This window comes from Coffea arabica, chromosome 2c (assembly GCF_036785885.1).
Source record: "Coffea arabica cultivar ET-39 chromosome 2c, Coffea Arabica ET-39 HiFi, whole genome shotgun sequence".
Taxonomy (NCBI): Eukaryota; Viridiplantae; Streptophyta; class Magnoliopsida; order Gentianales; family Rubiaceae; genus Coffea; species Coffea arabica.
Window position 1 is genome coordinate 17,691,687 of NC_092312.1, and position 19,833 is coordinate 17,711,519.

At 35.6% G+C, this 19,833-nt stretch overlaps 2 protein-coding genes across 4 annotated transcripts; both read left to right on the forward strand.

The window, feature by feature from the left end:
* The first annotated feature begins 62 nt into the window (after positions 1 to 62).
* Positions 63 to 5,433, forward strand: LOC113726475 (tubulin-folding cofactor B-like). 2 transcript variants are annotated; one of them, XM_027250214.2, is made up of 8 exons: positions 63 to 306; positions 657 to 808; positions 1,864 to 1,982; positions 2,804 to 2,865; positions 3,123 to 3,164; positions 3,968 to 4,101; positions 4,314 to 4,383; positions 5,020 to 5,433. In XM_027250214.2, exons 1-8 carry the CDS (start codon positions 202 to 204, stop codon positions 5,065 to 5,067), a joined length of 732 nt encoding a protein of 243 aa, XP_027106015.1. In that variant the 5' UTR covers positions 63 to 201; the 3' UTR covers positions 5,068 to 5,433. The 2 variants fall into 2 exon arrangements, with proteins under 2 accessions (XP_027106015.1, XP_071930919.1); XM_072074818.1 differs by lacking the exon at positions 5,020 to 5,433 and having other exon boundaries at positions 4,230 to 4,346.
* Positions 5,434 to 11,403: 5,970 nt separating this feature from the next.
* Positions 11,404 to 18,444, forward strand: LOC113726477 (uncharacterized). 2 transcript variants are annotated; one of them, XM_027250215.2, is made up of 10 exons: positions 11,404 to 11,714; positions 12,744 to 12,811; positions 13,451 to 13,476; positions 14,345 to 14,435; positions 14,698 to 14,793; positions 15,980 to 16,048; positions 16,728 to 16,786; positions 16,874 to 16,996; positions 17,778 to 17,849; positions 17,923 to 18,444. In XM_027250215.2, the coding sequence occupies exons 1-10, from the start codon at positions 11,628 to 11,630 to the stop codon at positions 17,985 to 17,987; spliced, it is 756 nt and encodes a 251-aa protein (XP_027106016.1). In that variant the 5' UTR covers positions 11,404 to 11,627; the 3' UTR covers positions 17,988 to 18,444. The 2 variants fall into 2 exon arrangements, with proteins under 2 accessions (XP_027106016.1, XP_027106017.1); XM_027250216.2 differs by lacking the exon at positions 12,744 to 12,811 and having other exon boundaries at positions 11,515 to 11,714; positions 17,923 to 18,343.
* The last annotated feature ends 1,389 nt before the right edge of the window (positions 18,445 to 19,833 follow it).

Sequence of the window (19,833 nt, forward strand, 5' to 3'; positions counted from 1 at the left end):
ATCCAGAACACCCAAACCAAAAAAAGAAAAGAAGGGCAAGGGTAAATTGGTCCAATCACGCATAGAAAAAGGTTGACCCGCGGGATTAGTGGAGTCGGGTGACTCGGGTCCCTCCCAAATTCATGGCTCCCTCCAGCCGAGATCCCCTTCGTTGTTGCCAGCAGGAAAAGCAGCTCGCAGTTGGGTGATTTCTGAGGATCGATGGCTTCCAGTCTACAGAACATTCAAGGAGATGACTCGGTTCTTTTACGCGTAACTCATTCTAACATCAAGACCTTTTCTGCTGATGTCCGCTTCTCTCTTGAGGTATTTCAACAATTCACACTCTCTTGCATTTCAATGCTTTGCTTAAATCTATTGTCGCCAGGCAAAGGACTGCGGTTCATTCTTGTCAACTAATGCGACTTGTTTTACCTCTTATTTTGGTACTACTACATGTGGTTGGAAGGTTATCTCCTCGCTTCTATTCAGGGCCAACTAAGTGCTTGACAATTGGGAAAACTGTAATTTTCCTGATTTTAGCGTTTAAACATTGACCAGTTCTAGGCTTTGATAAGAAGTGGGTTCCAATGGCAATTGAATTTAGAACAGCAAGATATTGACTCAAATGAGCTTACTTGTGGTTCTCATAGAAATCTTTTCTATCTTGTCTTCAGATGTCAGTAGAAGCTGTAAAAGATAAGTTGTGGAAAAAGTGTGGTACTTCTGTAGATTCAATGTGCCTTCAGCTCTATGATGATACTGGTGCCAAAGTTGCAGACATCCATGATAACACCAGACCATTTGGTTTTTATTCCCCGTTGGCGGGGTGGGTTTTCTCTCTTATCTATTTTGTTCATCCTCAGGTGGAGCAGAAGTTGCATTTGTCAGTCCAGGCATGAATACGCCGTTACATGTGGGGCATAATGCTGTGTAGTAATGAAATATTGTTTGGTGATGAGAACCACTGTGAAGCAGAGCGTTGAAATTTTGAAAAATTTTTATTCCCCATTGTCTGCTTTTCTGAATTAGCAATGCTTGCTGAAAAAATCACTTGAAATTGATATATAAGAACATGCACATATAAAATATTTACAATGATTTAACTTTATTATGATACTGTTTTTGTTATCACAGCTATGCAGCTAAGTTGGTTAAGACAGTAAAATTCCGAGCTGAAACTCTGTGAATAAGATCTCAATGTTTCAATAACATTACATGGTTTGAATTTTTTTTTTTTGTTAAATTTTGTCTTGATGGTCTTTTATTGGATGCAACTTGTCTGTTTAGTATTTCAGGGCTGATTGGAAAAAAATGCTTCTTTTAAAATTAACACTATGATTAACATTTTGGTGCCAAAGAACCAGGTAAATAGATGAATAAAGTAAAGCTAAAAGACCAGCAAATTGGCTGTACAAGTGAACCACGACTATTCAAATTGGGGTAAAGTAAGAACCATACTAAGCAGAATATTGCACTTTCATGCCAAAAATCTTCATATTCAAGGCTTATCATCCACGATAGCAATTGTGTTCTTTTTAGTTTTGTGTCCTATTAGCCACTTAGTTGATGTACCTCAAAAAATTTAATATGCTTCTGACCTTTGATTAAGTATTATGTTTGTATTGACAGAGTGGTAGTGCCGTCTCCCCTCATACGCTATGACTTACATGTAAATGTCTTGCTTATCAAATAAGGGGATATTTCTCTGATTGCGTGATAATGTTCTTATCCACATTCTTTTGGTAATGGAGAACAGAAGCATAAAGTTTGAACTTTAATATAGTAAAGTGTTATCATGATACTATCACAACTGTATTCTTCTTGCTTCAACTTCCACTTTCTGTTCTTTTCTGATAGTTACCAGTTCTTCTTTCTTAACAGTTACCGGCTGCATGTTATTGATCTTGATCCCTCATCAGTAACTTCTGGTGGTTGGTTGGAGGATACTTCTCTTGTGGAAAAATACACGATCTCTGACGAAGCTTATGGAAAACGTGATGGTAAATGTGGAAAAAACTTCATTTGGCAAGGATTAGGTGTTAGAAGTCATCAGTTGATTAGCCAATATAATTGCTTTTACCCCTTTTCTGTTCCTGTCATCAACACGTAAAGAGACCTGCAAGCAAATATAAACAATTATCTTTCTTGGGCATGGAAGTTCTTCTGGATTTTGTGTATATATTCATTGAAGGCATCTTGTCCCAAAGAGAGTATAACATTACCTTTTTGAAGGAAACATCCCCAGACTCCAATAATTGATTAAAAGATTCTTTGCAAAAAAATTTTTGGTAATTATTGCTCATATAGGTTTAGAGCCTTTGATTTTGCTGCGGCACTTCTCTTCTTGGGGGGGTTTTTTGTTGTGGGGGGGGGGGGGATGAAGCTTGTATAAGATGTGTGCAAATGGGTATACCTATTTCTTTGTTGCCTATTAATTGTTCTTTAGAATTACCAATCCACTAATATCCTACATCTCTGTTCTGGGAGTTCAGTTAGAGGGTGCAGAGAGCGCAGTTAGATAAAAGAGAATTCAATGAGATATTATTTGCTGTATCAATAGAAAAACTGTACTGTATCTTGGATAATTTTTTAATTAAATTTTATGGACAAGGTTTTGAATCTTTAGGTTATACATTTTTCTTTTGTTTCACAGATCTTCTGTGCAAAAAAAGAAAAAAAAGAAATTACAGGTGTCTAATTTCTAATCTGTCAAAATGTATATATCTTTGTGTGCATTTTAAGATTTTACTCAAGTGATGTGGTATGACAAATGTTTATTGAATCAAACTGAGATGACAAATGTATCTATCTTTGCGTTCAGGTACATTCAGAAAGTTCAAGGAAAAACTAGCACAGCAAAATCCTTCCCTTCTGGAGCCTAAAGTAAGCTTCTTTTCAGGTTTTGTTGATATCTTTCTCCTGACTTATCAGCAAGTTTTCCTGGCAAGCTTATTAATAACTTGCCTAATGACGAAACTTCAGTTTTCTCCTTTGCATTGATAAAACAGAACTGTTCTTTTCTCAAATTTCTCCTTTTTGTCAAAAGCTGATAGATTACATTCTCTAGGACAGTCTTCAAGTTCTTTACAAAAATAACTCAGTTTTCTTTCTCTGATATGTGGATTCATTTCTCTAAACAGATAGCGGACAACTACATGGAAGATCTTTGCACGAACATTAAGGTTTATTAATCAAATTTTCTATCAAGTATCTGTATTTGTCATCTTCAATCATTTACTTGCAACCAGGGATAAGTTTTCAATATATGGTCGCTTGTTCACTGTTTGGTTGTTCCTCAATATAACCTGTAAAGGTAAAAGGAATGGTTTTTTCTATACTCTGATATGATCTTATTTTTCCTTCTGGTGTGACACCATGCATGAACTTATATAATGATTAGCTTATCCAAAAGTTAAAATGTGAAACAAAACATTGACTAGCATTCTTTTTTCAATTATTTATTTGTTTTAATCACCTCTGCCATTGTAGTATTTGTCTATTGATCAACACTAGAAATAAAGTTTGGTGCAAGAAAGCTTTTCTCTAACTAATGTGTCCTAATCTGCTGTCCATAGCAGCTATCATTTTCTTCCTGGTTGAACGAGTGGTTCTCAAAACCAGTTTTGCAAGCGTTTTGAACATGCTAGTACTAAACTGTCATTTGGTCATGTTTTAGCCTCAATCAAAGTGAATGGCAATGCTTATTCGTTGATGAAATTACCAAGAATGGTTTGTTACAAGTTGTTGAATACTTGAGTGTGACCATCTTATTTCAAGACAGATATTACGTAATGACCAACCACCCATTCATGTCATCTTTTCTAATGCTTGGTGTCCTAGAACTCTACTGGATAGGTATTTCTGTCGTCAAACTTTAGGTGGAATACTTTTAACCTTCTGCTGGTTGAAATTTGAGCCTCTGGTTCTGTGGTTAAGTTAACTTGTTCAGCATTAAGTTTCAATGTTGTTTGTCCTTGCTGGAAAGGTAGGAGATAGATGTGAAGTTGAACCTGGGGAGAAAAGAGGTGTGGTGAAATTTGTTGGTCGTGCTGAATCACTTGCACCTGGTTTCTGGGTTGGAGTTCAGTTTGATGAACCACTAGGAAAACATGATGGCAAGTATGTGTGGGTTACTCTCTTAACCTTTTTTCTGGTATAATTTGGTCTTTTGAAAACACTATTTCCTATATGTTACTCCATTTCAACAAGTTCTTGTATTGGAGATTCCTGTTTGTGGGTCTTCACAGGGTGTCATTTCTAAGTTTTCGCCTCAAGTAGAGTTCTGTCTTGGTTTTTGCTTCATGGAGATATTCTATTGATATCGCTCACAGGCAGAAAGGAAAGCGCTATTTTGATTGCCCGCCACTTCATGGTGTGATGGTCAGACCTGACAAAGTAAAGGTATTTAGTAGAAAGTATATTAGTCAGGGTACAAAGCTAAATTTCTGTGTTTCAGCATTTCTTCCTTTTTATGTTGAGCATTGCTTCTGGCAATTCGTCTTGCATGTGTCGTCGGTAATGCCATGAATTTTTTCTGCTGATTCATGTTTTCTTTCTTTTTCTTTAGGCTCCAAGAAAAATAAATTTTTTAATCCGTAGGAACAAAACACATCCCATAGCTGAAGAATTTAGCATATATCACGTGATTCTCATAAATTGATGTATTTGCATATGTTTCAAGGGCATGAATAAAGACACCAAGGACTTACATCTTACATAAGAGTTATATAGTCTAAGATACTGCTATTTGGAGTGATAAGTAAGTACGTGTCAGATTGATGTGATTGGTATGTCGCGAAAAACTAATTCAAAAAACGTTATGGCTTCTATTTGGTGTCAATGATTTGTTTGAAGGAAGAAACTTGGAAAAGGCAAAGTGGATGTTGAACCCAAAAAAAAAAAAAGAGATAAACAATCAGCAATGCAGAGTTACTTTTATAAGTTCTTGCTATATTTCCTGATTGAATACTTGTATTGTGATTTAGTTATTTTTGCAGCTTCACTTCTTGCTTCATTTCCTGATTGAATACTTTGCAGGTTGGTGACTATCCGGAGCGAGATCCGTTTGAAGAGGATGAGATATGAGCGGATTTGAAGATTGTTGCGGACAACCTTCGCTTCATTCATGGGCTAAATACACAGGGCTTCTCTATTTGGTCTTTCCTCCAGAGATGGAGGTAGCTGGTTAGATTTAGGACTAAGACACTGCAAAAATGGAGAATTGAGTCCTACCATTTCTCCAGTCGTCCCTGGATCTGGGGTTGTATTCTTGCAACTTTAGAGCGGCGAACACTTTTCTTGAAGTTTCTTATGTTCGTCTTGTTTGTCCCAAACCCCCCCCCCCCTTCTCTTTTCTCTTCAAACAGAACAAAACAAATGTGTTTAGGCATTTGTATGTTTTGCTGATGATAATTGTTTTAATCGAGAGGTCTTGTACTGGTGTGTTGGTAATTTCCGTTTTATCACGTTTGTTTTTCTTTTTCTATTTCATTTGTTTAGTTTTATTCCTTCTAATCAGTTATCGTGCACTTGTATCTCTACGCCTGGTGAGTTGAATTTTGTGGCCTTTAGAATGTCAACCTGTAAAATTTCACTGGTAAGGAACTGTGACCACCGATCCCGTTGGTGAATTTGGGTTTTGACAGATTGAATACTAGATTCTGGGAAACAGTCAAATCTCTACTATACTAAAAGCGGGAGTTGGGATTGTGAACAGTGCCTCATGGTCCGGTTATGCTGTTATTTGTGTGAGCTTAAGGGGCATTTTGGTCGTTTGTCATTCGGTGGTAGTGGTTTTGCTGGGAATTTGCTCCTGTCCGCGTGTTTCTTTGCTAGCATGTGTCTTCTGATTCTTAGCAATTTGCTGGTGCATTCATGTATCCACTTAGCTCGGTTGTAAGCTGCTCGGCACATGGTCCTCTTCTTTGCTTACATAAGATTGTGTCTTTTTTTTTTTTTTTTTACAATCAAATTGTTTATGTTTTTGTGCATTTTATTTCAGTAGGTTCACGTTAAAAGTAGCATCTTACATTTCCACTGTTTTGCATATGTAGCTTTATGAAATATTCTTTAATTATCTTACATTTCAACCAAAAGTTTCAGAATATACAGTATACACTGAGTTTATTTGGATAGGAGTTTATTTGATATAATTACTGTAGCATATTTTATGATGTGATATATGTGAGATAAAAAGATGATTGGAATTTGTGAAGCAAATTATTTTTTTCAAATCATTTCAATCCAAACACACTCACTATCATTTTTGGATACATGTCATATATACAAAAGTTGATATTAGAATTCAAATTTGGATTAAATAATATGCATTAAAATGTGAAAATGTATACTGTCAATATAAACAAGAGGGTCCTCCTATTTTGGAAAAAAAATTTAAAAAAATGTGAAGGAATCCTGTGGCCATGTAAACATTTTTTCTTTTTTTTGGCAATAGGATAAACTTTCTTCATAAAAAAAATGCAATTTAAGAAATGGATTATAGTTTTTAAACTTTTACAGTAGTCTCAATTTTTCTTTCGAGTATGAAAAAATGATTCTATAAATACATATTTTCGGATTTTAAACATGAGTTTGTTACTAAAAATATGAAGGCATCCCGTGGCTGTGTAAACCTTTTTTTTCTTTTTTTTGCAAAAGGATAAACTTTCTTCATAAAAAAATATGCAATTTAAGAAATGGATTATAATTTTTAAACTTTTACAGTAGTTCCAATTTTTCTTTCGAGCATGAAAAAATGATTCTATAAATACATATTTTTGGATTTTAAACATGAGTTTGTTACCCCATTTGTAAAATATATCCACCGCCTAAATTATGGGCAACTTCGGTGACTTTTGCATTCGTGCTTCAGTTGTGTGCTTGGTCAACTTTGGTGGCTTTTGTGTTTGTGCTTCAGAGTTCAGACGTGTATTTATATCTTCATCGTATAGTTGTAGTTGCTTGAGCTCCCCTGGTGAGTAGGCGGTGGGTTGGTGTCCGAAGCGGTCTGTGGGAGCCGCACAAAGCTGTATTGCCTATGTAATCTTGAGAGAAAGCCATCTGAAAAGCAACATATTAGATGTGTTTCTTTCTCCAATTGAAGACCTAGATTTGGCGGTTTTACAAGGTGAAGTCTTGCACTCTCACCTAACTGATCTTGTTTAAACTTATTTCATTCTTGATTAGATACAAATAATGTGTGCATAATTTTAAAAGTGATCAACGTCACCATATTTATGATATATGTATGTACTTGTACATTTTAAATGAATGTATCATTTATTTATAATATCAAGAATTCGCAAAGATCTTGAGTCAAAGACGGACTATCTAAGAGAAAATTACAAATTAAATGAGTAAACAAGTAACAACAATATTCAATTTATCTAAAGTCAAATTCTTCACATTTATTAACACCTATCATGTATTAAATACATAACCATTTTACATTAATCCACTTGCCTTCATTTGATCTTGATTAACATAGACCCAGGGCATCCTCACGCATTGCGTGAGGCTGAAAAAACTAGTTTAACTTAAAAGCCTAAAGCAAACAAAGCCACTGTATTAAAAAATAATAATAAAAAAAAGGTAGAATCACCCTGATGTAGTGTTGCCCACAGCCAAAAGGAAATGATGTATTAACGTTTAACCTAACTCCAATCTGCTTTTACTGTATTGTAAATGAAGATTTTGCAATCGTTCCTTGACCGAATTTTCCTTCTTAGGAGTCAGCAATATTTCTCATGTGCGAATGTTGTATTGCTCTATTATCCTTTCTTTAGCCGAGAGGTGACAAAATCGGATTCACGGGAGGGGCAAACGCGAATTTTTTCTAAAAAAAAAAATAAAGTCATAGTAAAAGAAAAGGTTGGGGGATGATAACATGAGCTGCATGCTGCATTATCATAATTACCAGCGATGGAATATATTGGATTAAATAGTCTCCACCCTTACTCTATTTATCTCCTTCTCTAATTTTTATCAGGAAAAAAAGTCCCAAAGACCCTCGAATTTTTAACTACATAAGGTTTTAGTCCTTCAATAATTAGGAGTAAATTTTTGGCTCCCGATCTATCAATAGTGTAAATTGCTGGTCCATCTATGAATTCCAGCCATTTATGTGTGACGAAAATGAGGACATTTTTGTCCATTCAGGAATATTAATCAAATATCCAAAGTATCAATGGACACCTCAACCAAAATGGACATTAACTCACGAATATGCACAGAAAAAACCCAAAAAATTCCATTTTTTCCATTCTCTTTTTAATATTTTCACACAATTCAGTGGACCTGAAACCAAACCTTATGTACCTCCTTCTCTGTGTGCTTTTCTCCATGTGAAATTGAGTGAGAGAGAAAGATAGTAATAAGACAAATATTCAGCAATGGAGAGAGGAGGTGGCGATGGATCTATGCAATTCATACTTTCTTCTCTGTGCTTGCTTTTCTGCTTTCTCATCTTCTGTATCATGCTTCTATCAAGGATGGGTTTCTTTAGAAAAGGAAATGATGAAGGATGGGTTTCTTGAGAAAGTGAAGGACTCCAATCAAGATAATGGAAAGAAGATCAAAGAATCATTGAATTTGGGAAACCCACTATGAATGTCGCCGGACCCATCAGCTATTGTTCTTCTTTTGCTTTGAAGCCACAATGCTTACTATTTTTACCTTCCAGGGATCACTCCTAAAGAGTTTCATATGGTATAAAATTAATGATTGTAAATATGTTGATTTTATTTGCATTTGTAAGATTCAAAAAACCCATTTGTTGGTTTTATAAGTTTTGTACATATCTATGTAAAGAGTGACTTTTAGGCTGTAAAAATTTGGAATTTTTGGAATTTCTTAATTTTTTAATTTGTCCTTTAAATGGGCGTTCTAGGATTTGTTGCATTTGGGTAGCATTGTTAAAGTTGAGGAGAATTTTGACTTTATAGATTTCATTAGAGAAAATGGTTTTATTTTTTTAGCAGGAGTTTGAGTTTACTGCCGTTTACTCGATTAATATTTCTACATGGACAAGAATGCCCTCATTTCCATTACTGAACGGTTGGAATTCACTGAAAGATCAACAATTTACACTATTGATAGATCGGGAGGCCAAAAGTTTCCTCATAATTGTTGAAGGGCAAAAACTTTATCTAGTTAAAAGTTGGAGGGCTATTGAGACTTTTTTCTCTTTTTATCAGGACAAGTTGCATGATGTATTATGGCAAATTAAGGTTTTTTTTTCGGAAAATGAACATCGAATAGCTAAATAGGTGGTCAAGTACTTGTGAATATAATAATTCCTGTGTCAAAGGACAAGATTATCAAACGAATACATTAAGGTGGCATTTGCTAAGAGGGGATAGGAATCAGAAATTGAAATAATTCTAATATTAGTAGCTTGGATTCAAAATTTTGGAATGAACCATTAAAATTTGGGTGTTCTCAATCTTGAGCAAATTGGAGGGTTTTGGTAGATTTCTAAATTTGACTCAGCAGATTTCAAAAAGAAACATAGAAAAGAAAGAAAACATGTATTCCTTCTCAATCGTCACTCTCTCGGAATTCAATTTTAGCCTTGCACAACCTCCACTGCCCAACCTCCATGGCAACCCCTCTCCATCAACTTTCTTTTTCCAACTTTTCTCTCTTATACCATCCTTCATAGCGGCCACCCATCTGTATCCTTTTTTCGCTTTCTTCTCTCTCCTCCAATCCTCCACGGTAGACCTATCACTCTACCTCCACAAGTAGGCCACTCTTATCCCTACTCCACTCTTCGTGATCTATCAACTCTTCTTCTCCTTTGCTGCTTTTCACCTCTCATTGCCTACAAGGCATTATAAGACCATGGGAGACATTTCTATATTGACCAAAAATTTTACCCCAATTGACTCTTGAATCGCAAATTTTTTTTTTGCTTCTTGATGAATAGTGTCCCTTTGATTTTTCGTTTGGGGTTGTAGTTGCCATGGATGGCAAACATAAAGTGATGGAGTAAGTAGATGCAAAATTATTTCGTCCCTTTGTTCCACTGCAGCCAACCTAGTTGGTTATTTTTTCTTTCCTTATTGGTGTTTAGGGACACAAGATGTAATGATCTTGAAGTTCCAATAGCTTTTGCAATTGATCAACGGTCAATTGTTTACGAAATGCCGCATTGCTATGGGGTAGCTGTAGGAGAAAGAGATGAAAGAAGAAAAGGGAAAAAAGAAAAAAGAAATTAAATATATGATAAAATATTTGTTTTTAGGGTCTGTTTGATTGGAAGTAAAATGTTTTCCTTGAGAAAATATTTTCCGTAAAAGTAATTTTTCATGAAAATCATTTCCCTTTCATCATTTTCAGGTGTTTGGTTAGCTTGTTGAAAATATTTTCTTACTTCATTTTTCTGGTGTTTGTTTAACTTTTGAAATATTTTCACTTTTATCTCTATCTTTACTTTCTACACATTATAACTACATATTTCTTCCCATGCAAAATAAGAAAATTTATCTCATTGTTTAACTTTAAAAAATCTTGGAGAAATGTATATATGAATAAAAAATATCTCCTTAAGCAATAAACAAATTGCTGGCCATTTAGTGTCAAATATCAATCATATGCAATGCTTATTGTGACATATATCTTGCACTCTCACTGCTGAAAGTTTCTCTAAAAAAGAATGTCCCTATTATATATAATTAATTACTACCATAGGATGAGCAGGATGAGGTTTTTTTTTTTATTTTGAATATACTAGGGGGAGGGTTGGGTGGTACGGGGGAGGGAGTGTAAGGAAAAGGTCTTGGATTCGAGTCCTCCTGTTTACACTAAAAAAAAAAAAACATACTACAAGATGTTTTCAGTAAGTTTGGAACATACTACAGGCGGGATGCATGCATTTCGGAAAACAACTTCAATAAGTTTGGAAGGGAAGTTGTTTTCCATAAGATGAGTGAAAATATTTTACATACGAAAATGTTTTCAGTAACTTTTGTGCAACCAAACACGGGAAATTAGAAAAATATTTTCCTGAAAAACATTTTCACCCGAAACAAACGGACCCTTAATGTAATACCTGTTCCTCATAAATATTTACCAAACAGTTGCAATGATACCTTGGATTAAAATCCATACTCATTTTTTTAGAAATGAATCCGATTACAATTCCCATTCCTAGACTTGAACCAAACACCCTGTAAGGTTTTGGATCAAGTTTCTTCTTCATTGCTTTTCGTTTGTATATACGTACCAGTACTTGAATAAAACGTAAATAAAACTAAACAAATCACGTGTTGGGCCAGCTTCAAATCCAACCCAATGCGTCCAAATGACAACCAACCTTCTCCGTGGACCGGTTGACTTTCGAACTGAACCCAAACCCAATGAAGATCGTGACGGAACCAGACGCCACAGCCAGCCTTACCACCGAATACCAGAAAGAGGGAGAAATTTAGAAAAGGAAGGAAAGGGCTGCCAGAAATCCGAACCCAGAAAGAATAATATCACCAAATCCAACTCCTGCTCCAATCTAACTCCCAGTTCAAACAAACACGCAATTAAGAAGAAATCTTCAAAATCAATTCAAAATTGTATCTGCGGAACTCCAAAATTTCGCAGAAAAATCCAGGGGAAAGAAAGAAATAAGAAAAGAAAAGGAGAAAGGGAAGATGCTGCCAACTACATCAAAGGGGCGGACGAGCTCCAATGCCCGGCCCAATTCTCCTTTCCCTCATTATCTCCGTAGAATCGTCAAGGTTTTCTTCGTTTCTGTTGCTCTGAGACTCTCCACATTAGCACACACATTTACGTGTATTTTGATCGAACTGGATAGATCTGATCTCCACTATATCAACTGTCAAGTGCGTCTATGCCTCATTTTGGATTTAAAAAAAAAAAGAAAATTCTGTATGCGATTACACTGTTTCTGTCTCTTGGTTAGATGAGTTGCTGAATTTGGGTCTGAAATTTGATAGCACAGCTGGGATGAAAAGCTCTGGGCATTGTTGTTAGCTATCAGGATCGAAGTGAATAGACGTGGGAAAAAAATTCTTTTATGTTCTCTTAGTGATTGACTTAGATGGGTGTGCTTCAACTCAGGCTGGTTGCTATATTATTGAGAACAGACGTGCAATTGGGATTGGTGGAAGGGATTTGGTGATCAGGTTGGTTGTGGGTTGTTGGAGAGGAGAACTATCTATAGCTCCAGCTATTTTGGAGAATGCAACTATCTAGGCCACCAAGGGTTTTATTTAGCATTTCCTATTTTGTCGAGAGGGTACAGTGGGAACAGAAATGTAAACTCTATCCTATTCATTGCTGAATTTGAGAGTTACCAATGGGTTTCTTGGTGTGTGAGGAGTAAAGTATTTTTCGGCTAGAGATAGGGGGAGGGAGGGTGCTGTCCCAACCATAGAAGGATACAGAGAAGCATGAACCTTTCTCTGATTTCATGCATATGGGTTGAATCCTGATACCTCTAGGGATTCTATTAGGCATAACCTTTAGTTGGATTAGATCTTTTCAGCTGTTTTAATAAGCTCTAGATTTAGAAAAATATGAGCCACTCTCAGTTTGGTAGAATGTCTTTTTGAAATTCAAAATGCTGATTCTTTCCTTCCTGATGATGTTGTTTTGTACTCTTCAAGAGCTTAATTGAAGACGAGGCTTTGCTTTCTTACTATGTGATTTTGTTATACTCAACTGGATTACCCTTTGATCTTCTCCTGTTCCAATTTGTTCTCATTTTCTTTTGGTTTTAATTGTTGTTGCTTCATTCATTGTAGTGGCAACAAATGGACATTGAATATACTTTCTGGCAAATGCTACATTTATGCACCTCCCCAAAAGTGGTGTAAGTATTGAGCTACTGGGTTGAGTCTACTATTGCTCTTTCTCTGGCCTACTGATTTTTTTCAGATGTAGCACTAAGCCTTTTTTTTTTTTTAAATTTTGATTTAGATGCTACACTATTAACTGTTTGATGAACCTTCTTTTAATGTGTAAGCTCTCGTTACAGTTTTCACGACTCATGATTGAATGGAAAAACCTTGATACCTAGAAAACTGGATCTGTTATTAACATATCAAGTGACTGAAAGTATCTGAATTAGGACCATCTAATGTGTCATGATTCTCTTTTTGTGAAATCGTAATGACCATTGTGGACTTCTGATCCTTCTAGATGACTTGCTCAACAACATGTAGTGTTTACTTAGGTTTTTTGGTTTCTTTACCTAGGTTTATGCTCTGTTAATCTTTTCCTAAATGAATTGGGTATTTTTTTCAGTTTCCTAGTTCACATATTTTCCTGAGCTGTGCTATGTGCAGTTGTATGGTGTGATTGTTCAAAATTGAAGTTATCCTAGATGCTGTTAATATGTACTTCTTCCTAATTAGAAAGTACTAGACTAGAAGATGCTTTTTATGTGTTTTCTTGTGTCTAATCAACATGCCTTCTGTTCTTTGCATGTGAAACTGTACAACCGATGCAGATATCAGCACACTAAATATCACAAGCGTAAGTGTGCTGCCTTTTGTCACCTCTTCTGGATTGCTCTGCTTCCTTGAATTTTTCTCTGTGCTGCTTTGTTTCTGTGTGTTGAAGTTCTTCTCATTCCAGTTATAAGCTGGTTTTGCTTATATTTGATGTTTTTTCAATTTAGAACACCTGTAGCTGTTTAAGATTACAACTTAAAGACGCTAGTTTTTCTTTCAATTACAAGATCTGTGAATTTTATTTCATATTGATTTGAGTTTTCATATTGTGGTTCATAACTATTACACTATATGTTCTTCAAATCAATAGGAAGTATGAAAGAAACATTAAGAATCTGGTGATGGTACAGTGAGCTCCTTTTTTTCTTTCGGGTCATTGTGATATTAGTAGCGATGTTATCCTTCTATAAAATAGCTTGGAATGCATGTGACTCTAGATGTGCAAACAAGTAAAGCTTCAACTCTTGAAACTTTTGTTTGCTAGGCCTGAAAATTGACAAATGGACACATTGGGCAGAAAATAACAGCAGGTTGTCTGCTATTGGCATTAAGCACGTAGTTGGAGTTACTTTACCTCTTATGCTGTTGAGGTAAAGCGAGGTCTGGCAGCCAGATACATAAATTAGAAGTTTGAGGAGGTAATAATGGCATTAATGGACAAACATATTAAGTAAATGAGGATTTTATTCTTATCATTAGGTTTTACGTCTAATTTGTAAGAAGAAAGTAGTTAATTAATCTGCCATTCCTCTGTGTTTCCCTCCCTGAATCTGTAAGAATACTTATTTTCCATCCTTTCTTTCCCTGGTTCTTTTTTCATAAGTTTGAAGTCTAGGAGTCAGTAGATGTTGACCCATTATTTAATTATTTCACTAAAATTTTGCTTGTAGAAACAAAGAATCAATGGGCACGTGATGATCCAGCATTCGTAGTGATATGCAGTCTTCTTTTGGTAGTTTCCACCTCAGCTTATTGTGCCGCGTAAGTATTTGGTGTGTGTCATGACTATTTTTCATGATGGCGCAATAGTTAAGTTGAATGTTGAAGACTTTTTGCTTTTACACCATAACATGTTATGTTGAGGGAATTCCTTTTCTGTATTTTGGTCAACAAACTTGGGGAACGTGGAATCACAATATGACATTCAGCGGGCTCGTGGTTCTCATCTTATTTTCTGTTAGGCATTAAAAAATGTTTATTTGCAAGACGATGCTGATCCTGACCTTTATATTACTTATTTCAGGTATGATCATAGTGTGGGACATGCTGTTTATGTAGTTATGTCAGTGTTGCTTTTTCATCTTTTGATGACTGGTGCAATTTTGGCTACATGTTGCTGGTGAGCTGATGAAACTCCTTTTTCTTAGAATTCCATTTCCTTTATGGAGTTAGATGTTATAAGGTACTTGTCTTGTATTTCTCACTGTTCATAAATTTTGAATGAGGAAAGTTCAATTCTCAGAGTATTGACTTTTCTTCTAATGTCATTTCCTTTGCATAAGTGGACGCGGGAAGGGAAGATGGGGAAGGAAGGGAAAGGGGACCCTATACTTTGATTGTCTGAACAATTGCCACTGGACTAAAGCTGTTACTCATCTGTATAGAATCTACTTGTTTGGTACTAGTTTCTTTATTAGCGGGTGGCGCCCCTTTATGTTCTATACCATGCTACTGTCGCAAGGCCTCTTTTGATAGCTCAGAGTGCTTCAAAGTTACTACGAGGTATACCCATGAGAACATTCTGAATGAGCATAATAAGAGAGTAACAATAGGTATGAAGTTGAAGAAGAATTCTTGTGGTCCAAGTTTCTTGGTGTTTGTTGCTATTCCCAATTAGGAGTATCATTCAGCCAAGATAGTAACGTCCTGTTTACCAGACATGAGCAGCTATAGTGATGCCTAGTTAGATGATACAAATATCTGAGTTTGAGTATCTCGTTTGAGCTGTGGCCCCCTGGTCTTCTAATCTCTAAGCTTTGCAATTTTTTTGGTCTCTAGTATAACAGTATGTTCAGATTAGGAGATCTTAGTACTTCTGTGTTAGTCAACCTAAATCTTAATGTGTGTATTTTTAGTTCCTATTGCAGTTACAGTAAATCTTGACATCCCCATGAATAATGAGGCTACCATTAATCTCCTAAATTCCATATGACCTAACTATCCTTGTTTTGGCTCAAAAACTTTAACAGCCACAAACGCCTTTTTCTGCTTTGATTTGGGTGGACGGACTAATCTAATCTCCCTAGAAATATCAAAAGCTAGAATTTGTAATACCACCTGTTTGACCAGGGGTCTGTGTATTTTCTTTGCCACCCAGATTTAAATTGTTGTTGCCATACGAGTTAATAGATCATGTTAGCCTGTCATTTTTAATTTTATTATACCTGAAGTTTTCAATTTTAGTGCCACCAAGAAAACTTAAAGCAACAAGAAAATTCTAAAATACAAAAGGTGTCATGGAAAGCTGATTGGATATGATTTTCCATCTTTTTATTTTATTTTATTTTTTAAAAAATTCCTTGCAGGTTCTTGACCAACAATTATCTTCGTGAAGAAGTTCCAAACAGTCATGTGGTGGAGCAACGAGTGGAATGGCAAGTTCTGACTTTTCCTTTATCCCTTCTTGCTGTGTGTTTTAGGCTCCTTTTGGGTTGAACGAAAAGGAAGGAAAGGGAAGGAGAAGATTCTAGTGCCATTTTGTTTGGATTAAATACAAAAGGAAATAGAAAGGAAACATTAGAAGTATTGTTTGGGTTAGGGGAGGAAAAGAAAGGAACAGAAACTATCATGCTTTAGTTACGTTTTTTATCCATAATAATTTAAAAACACAGGTTTCTGAGGAAATTTTAAAATTTTCATTTATCTTGGTTTCCTCTCCTTCCGTTTCCGCCCACTTTTGGATGGAAAACAGACTGACAAAAAATAACTAGACCTTATCCCTCCTGTCCTTTCCTTTTCCTCCTTATTAAAAGAAAAATCCAAACATCATATCCTTATACCTCCATTTCCTTTTCTTTCCCCTGTATTCCCTCGAAACAATCAGTGCCTTAAGTTTCTGCCTGCTAGACTATTTGTTTTCTTCATATAGTAGAATGCTTCTATTGTGGCTTGGAACATGTGTCTGGTTGGACTAAAATGACTCTTGTAACCCCAGAAAAAATGGACATGCAAATAGACATCATATTTTCTTTGTTCCATCTCTTCTTTGATTCTGCATTTGGCATTTCTGTTTGTTGTGTGTGCTAAAAATTGTTTTCTACTCCATTCATGAAGGTTGTACGCATTTGATGTACACTGCAACTCTTTCTTCCCGATGTTTGTTCTGCTATATGGTAAGTTTTGTTTCAAAGTTTATCAGCTTTCAAATTTGGAGCTCGAATATTGTTGGGATGCTAATGATATGTTCGTTTTCATGCCAGTCATACACTATTTTTTGTCACCTCTGCTGATAGCTCATGGTTTCATTCCTGTTTTGCTATCAAACTTGCTCTTCATGGTGGCTGCTTCCTACTATCACTACTTGAATTTTTTGGGTTATGATGGTAAGACACGGATCTAAACAATAGTTGTGCATTTCTACTTTACCAGCTTTATAATATGGTTTTAGAACTTTCTTGCCCCCCCCCCTCTGGGTACCGTACTTGTCAAACAACTTTATATAGTTGTTAGGTTTACTGTTTAAGAGGATATCTTGGTTTGGGAAGGAGGTATAAACCATATCTTGGATTCATTTTGACCTAAATTTCATGGTTACTACTTATATGTAAAAGGATCTTCCACTATTATTTGAGATCTTCCTTGTTATGTTCTGGCAAAGATTGTGAAATGCTTATATATATAGAAAAAGTGAATTTATACATGTATTGTCGTTTACTGGGGAGCAGATTATTTATTTTTCCGACTTGTTCTGAAGTTAGTCTATTGCAACAAGCATTAGTGATCGGCAAGTTCCATTTCACTTGTCAACATTTAGTACTAAATATCTGATGTGAATGAAAATTCTAATTATTGGAATTACAATGGTTAAATTTTCCAACAACAATTCTCCTCTCAGGCCATGAGAGATTTGATGTTGGCTATATTTAGTACCTGGACCTTCCTATCATCTAATGGAAGATAAACAGGTCAATGCCTTTATCAGTAGATTATTCTGTATACTTGTGTCTAGTGCAAAGATCACATATACATTCTTCTCCCTTTAGCTTTTGCTATGTAATTTGTAGATTATGGTGGAGGGAATGGCACTTTACCATGATTGTCTGTCACCCACTTATAGTCTTTCTCCAAGTTATGCTAAAATTATCACATATTTACCTGTTGCAGTACTGCCTTTCTTGGAAAGAACAACCTTCTTCCTATACCCAATTGGTGTCGTAATTGTCCTCTCACCAATCTGTAAGTAGACGATTACCCTGCTTGTGTTTTGGTTGCATACCTGCTATTATTGAACTGTTTCTCTTGCTGGCAGTGATTCTGATTGGTTTCAATCCGTCGAGATATGTCATGAATATGTACTTCAGTCAGTTGGAATAGCCACGCCTAACACTAAGATGATACATGGGAGGATCCAGCTACACACTGAGAAGCATGAAACGGTTGATTAGTTCATTAACGACCCCCTTTGAGTGAAGACGGGATTTCCCGAAGGAAGGTTCTGTAGTTCTCTGTTAAAGCCTCATTCTGTTAAAGCGTGAAAATTATACTTCCATCAAAAGGGCTCCTAAATTGGTTGGATGAGAAAATTGATGAAGTGAAGCTATATTCATTTTCGCAATTTTGCTCGTTCATTAAAATATCATCCTTAGTGGATGCTGTAGCGCATTTTTTTTGATAAAAGTTCTTGTACAACATCTGCGGAAATATAGAATGCGTATACTTTAGTTACAGAACTTGCACTCCGCTTGCTCCTTCATTGTCAAGGACGGAATCTCTTGCATCGCTTCGACAAAAGTAACCATCCTTCGAATTCATTATAGATTTTTTATTTCCATTTTTGTCTCAGGCACGAAACATGAACATATATAATCTGTATCGCCGTGCAAATGCTCCTGAAATTTTGTATTTGGACGAAACTGATACTTCCTCTGGACCATTTTGATAGTGCTAGTTTTTTTTTCACATATTTTAAGAAAAAAATAGTTAATCTTGTTGAAAAAGTAAATTTAGATTGTTATTTTTTTAAAATATTCTGACATTAAATAGAGTATAACTTTATATTAATTATTCATGAAAATTTGAATTGAATTGACGGCTCATGAGAACTTGAATTGATGGTAAAAAAAGAATCAATTCTCATTTTATATTATTTCACATTTTCAATAAAAAAAAAAGTTTAGCCGCCTAATATTTCATGAACCTGATCACGAAGAGCCGTATTGATCATGAACCCTATCATTCCACTTTCAACTTCTGCCAATACTCCATTTCATCGGCCTAGTACTCCGCCAATAGTATTTCATTTAATGCATTAAGTGAGGTAGGTTATATTTTATAACAATTTATATTAAATAATGTATTCCGCCAATAGTATTCCATTTAATGCATCAAGTGGAGTAGGTTATATTCTATAATAATCTATATTAAATAAGGTAGTTTATAGTAATAATAACTTACATTGAATAAGGGTATTTTAGAGAAATTAAAAATCAACTACATTCTTCATTGAAAAGTGGATTACAATTTGGGACAGACGAAAAAGGAACACAGGATTATCAAAGTGGGACGGATGGAGTATTAAATAAGGTAATTTATAGTAACAATAACTTACATTGAATAAGGGTATTTTAGAGAAATTAAAAAATAACAACATTCTTCAATTGAAAAATGAACTACAATTTGAGAAAGACGAAACAAGACTATCAAAGTGGAGCAGAGGAGGGAGTATAATCTGGCAATAATGGGATCAAAAGTATATTAATGTGAAGAAACATTTGACAATGGACCAAAATAAAATGATTGGCTTTGGGTTAGACCTCGGGAGCGGGTGTACACGGGTGCTGGGAATTCGTCATTTGGACTCAGTTGGTGGAAGCTCAGCGGTAAGAAGACGTTCTAGATGAGCAGCTGCAAATGCAATGGACCCACTTACCAAATCTGAAGGCAACATTTCTCATTTTAGATTTTCTTGGTAATTTGACTCTCTTTCCAGTCCAAAACATCAACTGGGCATTTGATTTTCTACGGCCAATGCTGCAGCCCCCAGCAGGAAGGCGTGTCTGAACGTGTCCTTTGATTATTATTATTAAACTAGCGCGACAATCCGAAGGCAATTAGGAGGAAGGCAGCTGTCAGTATAGAGTGGCTTTTGAGTTCCTGAATTTGTAGTATTTGAAATGCCATCAGGTCTAATGCCTGTCATCATTCATCCGTGTCTCAGTTG